Genomic DNA, 11,304 nt, shown 5'->3' with positions numbered 1-11,304 from the left:
CTTTGCTCAGCAGAATTCCAACCTGCACTCTGGGACCTGGGGCTCCTCCACCTCAGGGACAGGGGAAATTTCTTCTCCATGCTCCATCGATGGACAGCTCTGATGGCTGAAGTCTCCCCTTCCACCCAGTTCATAGTGACATTAATAGCTCCCATGTACTGAGTGCTCCCTGGGTGAGTGCTTTACATCCTTCTGGCCAATGAGGGAATGAGTCCAATTGTTATCCCCATTTCCCAGATGGAGACTTGACGCTTTGAGAGGTGGGTGCTAAGAAGTGCTGGTACAGAATCTGAAACCAGCCGACTCCAAACCTTGCACCCTTAACCATCGTCTCTTCCACCTGCCCGATTTCCAATTGTAATCTGAGGCTGTGCTTCCGTCATGGCTCCAGACCGGCATCCCTAGATCCAGTATCCATTTCTTCTATCTGTGGGCCCCAGCCCCTCACCTCCTAGTCAGGACCTCGGGTAGGGGAGGGGGCACCAAGAACTAGCCCAGTCCTCCAGGGTGGCCAGACTGCCACCCGGAAGCTGTGTCATGCAAGCTCCTCAGGCCACTTCGCCAAAACTGCTGGCTCCCATGAAGCGTAGCGGTAACTACAAATCCTTCCTCTTGTAGATTAAAACCTGCAGCCAAGTTGGACCACCCTGAACTACATACAAGCGGTTTTCTGCTGCTTGGCTGATGTCGTCGTGTTGTAGATAAATGCAGGATTTTTTTACTGGTCTTCAACAGATTTCATCTTTTTGCACTTGACCACTTCCCCACCTATATTAGATCCTTTGGAATTCTGAATCCAATCTATAGCTCTCCTGAGCTTCATGTTTGAAACTTGAATATCCTCATTCAGGTTACTAATGAAAAAAGATTGGAATGAGAGAGACAGACCCTGTGTCCACCACCAAAAACCTCTCCATCCATTCTATCGTCTATACTCGTAAAGCTGTCAATTCTGAATCTAATTGTCACCTTGCAGTACCTGCTTCTCCATCACAGCCACACAGACTGCCTAATGCCTTGTTCAAATCAAGGTTCCCTGTATCTGTGGCATTCCTCCAACCTACCAGGCCAGTAACCATTGGAAAAAAGAAAATTCGGTTCACTTGGTGATATTCTTAGAAACCCTATGCAAGCTTCAGAGTCTTATTATCCAAGTGCTTTCAAATATGCAATAGCCTATTCTAGAATTTCGTCAGGGGGTCAATCAGTTCTGCGCTCCTAGTTCTTACAACCTCCCTTTTCCTCTACTGAGAAGCAGGACATCAGTCCATTTCTAGCCTGTCCAGTGTTTCCTATGTGCTCCGTGGTCACTGGGATTGTGGTCGTGGAGCGGGCAGGGCAGGTGGGAGGGGCTACATCAAGATGAAATCACCACCTGCATGACCTCAACGAGACTGGAGAGTCACTGGGGATACAGGAGGAGAGGGAATGGCCCACAGAAGTCAGAAGACCGGGCTTGTGCTCATGCCTTAAACCTGAGATTCCCGAGGAGCTCGGGCCTCAGTCAAGTAGTGGCTCCACAGTAAACAGAGAAGGGACAGGTGTATCTGGAGAGGGTCAAGGAGATGGTGCCCTGGCCGGGCCAGCTGAGTAGCGAGGGCCTGACTCCGTGAAAGCGGAGCAGAATGGAGGGGGCAGGTGGGAGGGTAAACACCCCTTTCTCCATCTCCTCTGCACCCTATCCCCTAAGGGTTAACCCTCTCCCTCCCCCAGTCCCTCTCTCCTCTGCCACCCCAGCCCCATCTCCCTTTAATCACATCTGATACTGAGCGGCCCAGCAGGAACAAAGAGACCATTTAGAGAAACGGGGCCGAGAAAGTGACCCCCGCACTCTGGGGCGGCCGCCTGGATGCCAGCACAAAGGCGGCATTTCAGAGCTGAAATTTCAGCACCCAACTTGATTAAAGGATTCCACAGGCTTGGAGGAGGGTGGAAGGGGGTGCGAAGTCCACTGCTCCCTGAATTAACCCTTCTCCAGAGCAGCGAACACCCCTCCCACTCCTGGGGATGCTCGTCACTTCCACCCTGTCCAGGGTGCACCCACCCCGGGGGCCTCGCTTCTTGTAGAGGTCAGGCAGGCCTGGCTCTTCCTCTTCCTGGGAGCAAGGGCTGGCAGCAGACTGAAGGTCAAGGCTGAAATATTCAGGGAGATGGGTTTCCTTCCCATCCCTATTGGTGCCAGCATACACCCTCTCCTTGTCGTCTGACCCTGCACCCCAAGGGAGGGAAGAACCAGTGTGATCGACTGGATTTAATTTCACGCCTTGAACCCAGAAGCCCTGCTGCCCTGCTCACCATCACCCCAGCACCCATCCTAGTGGCCTTAGAGGGATCAGGGGCTCCACACAGAAGGGAAAGGACACCGTCCAGAGCCTGGGGAAGGAGAGGGTATGCGTGTGGCAGACCAGACGGGTGGGTCGTGGAGAACAGACTGGCGTATGGGGAGTGGTCTGACAGGTGGGGAATGGGAGGGGTTGTGCGGCTGGGATGGGCAGGTGTTCGGCCCTTGCTCCAGCTGCAGACTTGCCCAGCAGGGCTCTCTTGGGGAGGGCAGGAGATCACTGCGTCCCCAAGCTTCCTGCTGGGGGCACTGGCTCCTGAAAGGGGATCCCAGCCCACGATAAGAGGCTCGAGGCAGGTCCTTAGGAAAACAATGGATGGCTTGATGAGACCTGCTCTGTGATACTCCTGAGAAGGGAGAAGCCCCTGCAGCCAGTCCCCACTGGAAAGGAAATTGGGGGTTTCCGTGGCAACCAGCTCCCTGGGCACAAAGGCTGGTCTGTCTGCTGGGAAGGCAGCCGAGGTGTCTCCTACAGCAGCCTCTGCTCTGGTGGACTGTGAGATGGGTGGGGGGGGGCACGCGGGGGAGCCCAGGGGGTCAGGGCCCTGGTGCTTCGTAAAGAGCTGACGGTCCCAGGGCCACTGGGATGCGCACAGCCTCCAGGCAGCAGGACGGTAACAGTGAAGACACAGGTGGGCCTCACAAGCAGCAGGAGGCAGAGGGAGTTGAAAGGTTGAAGGATTTACTATTTACACGTATCAAGACTATAAAAAGACTAGGAGACGAGCCAGGGCGGAGGCCCAGTCCACAGGCTGACTCCCCCAGTCCATAGGCTGACTCCGGCTCAGTCGGTGATGATGAGCTCGTCGACGCCCCAGTCTTCGTAGCTCCCGTCGGGCAGGTAGCGGCGAATGATGATGGGGATCTTCCGGGCCCTGTGACCGGGGAGAGATCGAGGTACATGAGGGTGGTGACCCTGGCTCTGCAGCAGAGGGATAGCAGGTGCAGAAGGCAAGGGAGGAGAAGCCTTAGGAGCATCCTAAGACCACGGATGTACTTTGTAGGTAAGGAATTTCAGCCAAAAAAAAAAAAGTCCCTGCTTCTCTGAGTGTGGGACCAAAATCTACAAATAGCCTGCCATCCCACGGCGAAGGGCAAGGCGGAAAGCAGAGGGATGTTGGTAAGGCCAACTGCAGCAGGAAAAAGGGACGTTGGGACTGGGACCGTCCATGTCTCGTCAGTGTCCTCCCCTCCCCCTTTGCCTGTCCCCTCCTCCCCCGTGAAGGGCTGACTCCCAAACTAAGGATCTACAGGAACAAGACCACCCGTCCCCAGCAGGGAAGTGCGGGAAGGCTCGCAGCAGAGCACCCAAGGGATGCCCCCAGGGCTCTGGAGCCGCAAACCAGGACCTGGATGACTTACTTGAGCTCCTTCATGGCGATCAGTAAGGGATCTGTCTCCCCCTCCAGCTCCACCATCACGGGGGCACACATCCTGCAGGTGTAAGGACAGGTGTGGGGAGAGATGACACACACAGGGAGAGGGCCCAGCATGAAGCTGGGCAGAGTTTCACAAACAGGATGAGATCAGCACCCCAGAGCTCACCTAGAAAGGGCCCCGAGAAAGGACACCTCCCCAAAGTGGCAGGTGCAGAGTAGCGGTCCCGGGGCGCTGACAGTGAGGGTGCTTGAGTGGCAGCCAGTAGACTAGGCTTAAACTGGGCCTGGAGGACCCTCAATTCTCCCCAGATCTCAGCATCCTCACTGGAAAATGAAGACAAAAAGCCCTGCCACGCCTACACAGCAATAACGCTAAAGCACTACTGCTACAGGCAAAGGCTCACTAGGTGCCACAGCCGCTCTCCACCCCACGTAGCTTGTTTCATTTGTAGGAAGTACTACTGCTACTTCCGTTTCACTGCGGAGGAAACTGAGGCAAGGGGAAGTCAGGAATTTCCCCAAGGTCACATAGCCAGTGAGTAGTAGAACCAAGATTTGAACCCTGAAGACTCCTCTACTATGCTGTAACACCTCCCATTAGAAAGCTGGTGATCCACAAACTGAAACCAGGTACTGTGAAAGGGACAAGCGTGAGCTTTCATTACTGGGTCGTGTGACATTCATCACATCCACTCCCCCGGCCAAGGACCTTCCCAGGGCCCGTCACAGACTCCTGAGCCCACGGCCACAGCAGAATATTCCCACACAAAGGACCCACAAGTGCAAGAGCTCACCCTCTGACCACTCTACTCAACCCCAAGCCCTGCCTCAGGGCCTAGCTCGCCTCGTTTTCCTCCTCTGTCTTGGCAACACCCCCTGCAGGGGTCCTGCTCCTCTAGCCCCTACACAAGGCCTGTGGTCAGGCTCTCCCCTGCTTACCTCTCTTCCTCGATACCCCATGGCCATCAGGCAGGCAGAACCTCCTCTGGCCCCACTTACCTCTGCAGTACTTTCTCATGCTACCTGCCTCTATTCACCCCACATCCCAGCCACACCAAACCCCTGCAGCTTCCTATGCGGGCCCTGTTGTTTCCCTTCTGCATCCTCACACGAGCTCTTCCTCTTCTTACAGGCCTGTGAGAGGCTCAGAAATCTCCACCCTGGAAAGCACGTGCTGAAGCCTCAGGGCCCTGACTCATTTCACACACACTTCTCTCAACACCACCGTCACTCAACTGTGACTTCCCGTTTGAAGTTTTCCAAACAAGACCTGGTGGTCCAGGACCCCAGGTTCTATTCTAGTGCAACACCTGGCCCACAGCAGAGGGTCTAAAAACAGACAGACCAGTTCCAGGCCCATCTCTTCTAGGAAGTCACCCTTATTGATTCCAACTCAAGTTCACACTAATGGACCCCAAACCTGATGATGATCCAGGAGAGCATGCTAAAAATACGGGTTCCCAGGTCCTTCCCCAGGCCCGCTGAACAGATTCTCTAGTGAAGGAGCCTGAGAACCTACATTATCAAAGCTCCCCTGCTGGTTCGGATAACCAGCCAGTCTGAGAAACACCAGTTTACACTAAATGATCTACTAATTTTATTGCTAAATATTCTGATGTCTGTTACTCCCCAAAGCGTGAAAATTCCCCAGGGGCAGAAACCAAGTATTTAACTTTCTCTACATCTTCTCTCAATAATTATTTAAGCTCCCCCTAATATTTAATGTTTTAAAGAATGTGGCAAACTGCTTTCCCTGATATGCATATGCCTTATTTCTTTCAAGACATGAATAATTCAAGAGCAGTCATTCATCCAGCCCTGCTACATGCACAGGAAATGTGAGAGTGTGCCCTCAATGTCTCCACCAGGGGTTCCAAGGGGCAACCTTCCTTGGGAAGCAGCCATGGGGTCGCAGTCAGCCACGACTCAGAGGCTGAGCAAAGCACAGCACAGCTGCAACCATTCAGCCACCAGATGGGGCTAATGAGCTGGAGTGAGACTTCATCCACAAACACCCAAGAAAACACTGTTCAGCTTCTACTACCAAGTGCAGATCACAGGCCCATAACTCAAGACAAGCTCCAGCCCCGACTGTCCAAGGGCTTACAGCAGCTGGAAAACCACCAGACAGCCTCTGAGCCCTTAATCTGAAGGAGTGCTACAGCCAAAAAAGGTTGGACAAGAGTCTTATCTCCAAAGGAAAGCAGGACCCTGGGCCTTGTTTGGAATGCCTGCTCCAGACTGTCCACCAAATGCATGCCCATCTTCTAAACTTGTCACTCAAGGGACCAGTGACACCTTTTCCAGTCTTGTGCCCCAGGCTGCTTGCCATTCCTCCACCACAATCCACCCACGTCTGCCTTCAATTTCCTAGTGCTATTTCTGGCACCTAGGAGACCTTCAAAACCACGTCCCTTTATTCCCTTCTCTTATAAAGCATCAATCTCGTCTGCCTTGGGTTCTGAGTATTTAGAACAGGTTCCCTTTCTCTACTAGACAGTAAACATCTAGATGACTAGCGAACTGTGTCTTTAATCCTCTTTACACCTCCAAAAGGCACAAGCACAATATCTTATTTGATGCTGAAAGACTTGAACTTGCATACAGTTTATTTGTTTAAAAAACAGTTTACGAATTACTCTTCCTGCTGGGTCGTGTTCGGCAGATGTGAATACCACCCATCTAGCTCTACAAGGATGGAAATGTCCTCTATTTGTGCTACCTGTCACGGCAGCCACAGAGGCTACTGGGCACGTGAAATGTGACTAAGGAGACAGAAACACTGAACTCCTATCTAGTTTTACTTAGTTTAAATGGCCAAATGTAGGCAGCAGTGACCTGTGGTACAGGCCTAGAGGATCCTGACCCCAGCAACCCTGAAATCATCATACGGGGTGCGGCTCTCAACTCACCCAGACCAGCAAGGGGTGCAACCAGGCTGGCAGGGGGCCTCCTGCTGCCAAGAGAGTGAAGAACAGTTTCCCACCCCAATAAGACCCTCCACCGAGTGGTCGCCGTCACTCCACAGATAAAGTCCAACACAGACTGAGCATCACCGCTCCCCTAGCATATTTGCCACCCACAACTCTGGCCCCAGCTTTTCTTTCGAGCCTGTTTCCCACTCCTCTCTTCTGAAGCACCCCTCCTCCAGGTGTCCACCATTTCCCCGGCAGCTGGTAAGAAGTCTGAGAGAGGGCTCCTTTCCGCAGCCTCCTGTTTCCCTGGGGAGGACCTGCCATGAGAGCAACAGTAACACATCTGCCCTGTGTCCTCCCAGTTAACTCTGGCCAGAACAGAGGAGGAGCTCATCTGACAGGGGAGCCTGGCAGGGAAAGCCAGCACCTGTGGCCCAGCCTCTTCAAGGGCCCCTGCTTCCTCAAAGCCACCTGCCCTCAGGGGGGCTGCTTTTGGCCCCTGCAGACACGGCCTCTGACGCCTGCAATGCCTGTGGCTAACGGGTGGACATGTGAGCATCGCATATTTTGACCTGACCTGAGTTGGCTACTGGCTGGCTCCTGAATTATGTTGTTCTTCAACAAGTTCCCAACTTGGGAGAGAAAGGAAGGGTTGCTAATTTCAAACCCCACACCCCCGACCACTGCTCTGTGCTTCCACATTCCTAGCGCGGCCTCAACGTGGAAGGCTCTCTCACTCCCCTGGGCTGGCCCCAGTCTACTCAAGAACCACCTTAAGCCCAGCGGGAGCTGCTGCAGCACCCCCAACAACCCAGCCCACAAGGGTCTAGGTCTGGTCTTACTGCATTTATTTTCGCTTCCCCACCTGACAGGCGGTCCTCACGCTCTGTACTCTCACTGTTACTCTCTACTGTTTATGTCCTTTTCCCCCAACAGTCTCCCCGAGGACAGGGGTCTAGCACAGCGCCTGGCACATGGGGACGGTGCTGCCTTTGTTTAGCCTGTGAGAAAGGGAAGGGTCTGCTGCCAGGCCGGGCCATGATCAACAGCTCGGAGGCTCCTTGTGGCCTGATCAAAGGACACGATGGTGAGGGGGCTCATACTCACGCAATCTGAAGGGCTCGGGTGCCCAGCACGCGGGCTCGCTCATACTTGGTCATATATGGTGTGGTGATTCGTTTCTGGTTGGCCTGCGGTCGCTCTCCAGAAGGGAGAATCTCAACGTTCTCCTGGCCCTCCTGGACACAAAGGCAGAAAAGAGGGAAAAATCTCAGGCTGCGTTATTGGGGGTGAGGGGCAGGACGACGACAACAGTGATTGTAAGCGCCTCCACACTACTGCTTGTTACGTGCCCGTGACCACGCAACTGCCTCATTAACACCTCACTTAATCCTCAAAAAAACCTTATGAAGCGGGGACTGCAATGCTCATTTTAAAGGGTTGGACAGTTAGCTAACTTGGCCAAAGTCTCAGAGCTAGTGAAAGAGGACTTGTGATCAGGGGTCCAAAGCCAGCCGCCTCATCCAGGAGAGCTGGCCCCATACAAAGAAGACCTTGAGCACAGACAACCTCACCCAAAGCAGGAAGAGGAAGAAGCACCCCATCTTTACATATGCATATATTTAATAATCACTTATTAAGCATCTGTCATGTGCCAGACATGTTAAAGGTGCTGAGACGGAAAGAGTCTCTGCTCTCAAAGAATTCACAGTCCAGGGAAAAGACAAGAGTAAACAAAACATCAAGTGCTATGAAAGTGTGCCAGTGTGCCACAAACTACACAAGAAAGTGAGGGGCATCTACCTCATCCTGAGGGTTAGGAATACAGTCCAGAGATGAGACTTGGGCTAGTCTACAAGGATGAGTGAGAGCTGCCAAGCTAACAAGGAAAGGAAGAAAGGGCATTCCAGGCAGGCTGAACTGCATGTGTGCAAAGACACAGGAGGGAAGACAGCGTACTCAGCCTGGAAGCCTAACTGTGGGGTATGATAAGCACAAAAGGTGCAAACTGCAAACGGGGTTACAGACAGGAGAATAAATTCTGTAATATGAAATTAAGTCAACAAATATTTACCGAGTGCTTACTCTATGTCAGATAACATTCTAAGAGCTTGACACAGAGCAGTAAGACAGATAAAAGTTCTTTCTCCCATAGAGCTTTACATTATAATACAGTGAAAGTGAAAGTCACTCAGTCCTGTACGACTCCTTGTGACCCCATGGACTATACAGTCCGTGGAATTCTCCAGACCAGAATACTGGAGTGGGCAGCCATTCCGTTCTCCAGGGGATCTTCCCAACCCAGGGATCGAACCCAGGCAGGTCTCCTGCATTGCAGGTGGATTCTTTACCAGCTGAGCCACCAGGGAAGCCCAAGAATACTGGAGTGGGTAGCCTATCCCTTCTCCAGGGGATCTTCCCAACCCAGGAATACAGTGAGATGAACAATAAATTAAATTAGTAGTAAAACGTGCAGTATAAAAACAGAGAGAAAAGACAGGGAGTGTCCGAGTGGTGATGTTGGAGGAAGGAGCAAATGCAGTGATTTGAAACAGAATGGTCAGGGAAGGCCTCATTGAGGTGACATGTGACACAGACCTGAAGGAGGCTAAGGAGCAGGTTGTGTGCATATCTAAGGGAAAAGGAAGACGGAACAGCACAGTCAAAGGTCCTGAGCTGGAATTCCCTGGCATGACAGGGATACCAAGAAGAGATAAGGTCACAGAGGGAGCAGGTGGTCAGATCATGGGGGACCTTGTGCATGTTCTTGGCTTTTATTCGGAATGAGATGAAAAGTAACCAGACGCAGGTTCTGAGCAGAGGAGAGAGAGAGTGACTGAAGATTTAAAAGGATCACTCTGGATACCCTGCTGAGAATATTCTGTAGAGGGTAAGGGCCGAAGCAGAGAGAACACTGAGCAAGACCAATAGTAACCAATCATGTGGGTAGGAGAAAAAGTCGACTCTGGCAGCAGAAAGGCAAACAGCACACTCAAGGCAGGAAAACCTGTAACAAGTTTCTGCAGTAATGCGGATGAAAACCAATAAAGATCTAAACCAGGTTGAGGCACTAGGAATAGAAAAACGGGAACAGGACTGAACTACATGGAGGCAGAATCAAGAGGAGAGAGATGGAAAGGCATCAGAAGAACAGAGAAGAAGGCTTCTGACTCAGTGAACAGATAACCTCAGAGTGTCAGGCAGACAGGACAACCCACACAAAAGAGGGCCTTCACCTTACCAACCTAAAAAAAATCAAGGGATCCCTCTCTCCAGAAGACATAAAGCACTTCTTCCTCCACCAGTCACACAGCACAGAAAACCCTATTTTATCTATGACGCCAGTAACTCATCCACCAAGCTGCTCAAGCCAGAGACATGGGAGTCATTCCTGTTATCTCCCACTTTCTCAGCCCCACATCCAATCCACCAAAATCTCTCATCTGTTTTCTCATCACAAACACTACCAGCACCCAAATGCAAGCTACAGATGTCACCTGGATTGCACCCTAATTGGGCTCTCTTTGACTCTTGGTCCACCCAACTCATTCCTCACTGGATCATGCCACTCCCCAGCTCCCCAAAACTTATCAGCAGCTTCCCACTACCCCTAGGCTACAAAATCTTGCCTAATCTTGGCCCTCACCTCTCCAGCCTTATCCCAGGTCACTCTCCCCCTTGCTCTTTATTTAGCCCCACCCTGCTGAGCTCCTGGTACATAATAAACATTCAGCACATGTCTGCACAACGAATGAAGGGGCTATTTCAACTCTGAGTAAACTAACTGCCCCAGAAGCCATGCTCTGGTCCAAGAGGACAAAAGCCTTTGGGCCAAGCCTGTAGGACTCCTCCACTACCCAGGGCTAGGTCTCCCCTCATTGTAACCGGCAGTACCGGGACCACAAACGGGAGGCAGAGGCATGCAGTCGGCCATCACTGGCCGGGCTATCTGGCAGCTTGGGCTGCAGAGAGGGGAGCCCAAGGCTCAGTACTGACCTCCTCGGCATTCTCCAAGTCATCGAGCCCTTCATCCTCCTCCACGTCATCAAAGTCGTCTCCATCAAAACTGCACAAGTGTAAGAAGCCCGTTAGTTAGAGCATCACTTACTAGAATCAAAGTGGGCAAAAATCTGAGTCTCATGTGATACGTAGGAGGCTCTCAATAAATATCCACCTAACCAGTGAATCATTCAATAAATCAGTCATCTGACGTCCTCATCTTAACTATGGGCCTCTTTTAGAAAGAGACCCCAGCTGACTCAACATTTGGTACTGACACAGAGCCCGACTCAGTGGAAGTTTGCTGAAAGACACTTTTTCACTGATCCTCTCTGGACCCTCGAGCCGGAGCCTTTTCCGCGCCCAGCCTCTGGCCGGGTCTATGCTCCCAGTTCCCAGCCTTTCCCTTCTCCGGCTCTGCAGACCCCCTCAGCACTCCCAGTCCTCTAAACCCCCGGCTCAACTTCCTTCGATCCTGGCTCCCGCTTCATCCGCCCTTTCTGAGTCTTCGGAAAAGTCACTTCGCTCCCTCACTCACTTGTCCTCGTTGTCTGACATGACGCCCGCACAGCAGCCACCAGGTTCCGCAACCCAGACCCGCGCGGAGACCCGCTAACAGCGTACCTCCGCCTTGCGCGATGCCAAGCGTACTCTGCGCCTGCGCCGTGAC

General features: G+C 52.4%; 1 protein-coding gene across 1 annotated transcript; it reads right to left on the bottom strand.

Annotated features, from left to right (window-relative positions):
• Nucleotides 1–3,006: 3,006 nt before the first annotated feature.
• Nucleotides 3,007–11,288, bottom strand: POLR2F (RNA polymerase II, I and III subunit F). The gene is made up of 5 exons (XM_086402770.1): nt 11,173–11,288; nt 10,632–10,701; nt 7,743–7,873; nt 3,704–3,775; nt 3,007–3,216 (listed from the first exon to the last, which is right to left on the bottom strand). The coding sequence occupies exons 1-5, from the start codon at nt 11,190–11,192 to the stop codon at nt 3,126–3,128; spliced, it is 384 nt and encodes a 127-aa protein (XP_086258896.1). The 5' UTR covers nt 11,193–11,288; the 3' UTR covers nt 3,007–3,125.
• Between the last annotated feature and the right edge of the window lie 16 nt (nt 11,289–11,304).

The sequence above is a fragment of the Bos grunniens genome, chromosome 5 (genome assembly GCF_055505025.1).
Source record: "Bos grunniens cultivar Pamir isolate PY7600 chromosome 5, Bosgru_T2T1.0, whole genome shotgun sequence".
NCBI lineage: Eukaryota > Metazoa > Chordata > Mammalia > Artiodactyla > Bovidae > Bos > Bos grunniens.
This window is presented reverse-complemented; position numbering and strand designations above follow the sequence as displayed.

Bases quoted from the DNA above. Each gene is read 5' to 3' on its own strand.
- POLR2F (XM_086402770.1), bottom strand. From the start codon at position 11,192: ATGTCAGACAACGAGGACAA. The intron at 3,776-7,742 runs GTGAGTATGAGC...TTACACCTGCAG, and splicing joins ACCCGAGCCCTTCAGATTGC to GATGTGTGCCCCCGTGATGG. The intron at 3,217-3,703 runs GTAAGTCATCCA...CCCCGGTCACAG, and splicing joins ATCGCCATGAAGGAGCTCAA to GGCCCGGAAGATCCCCATCA.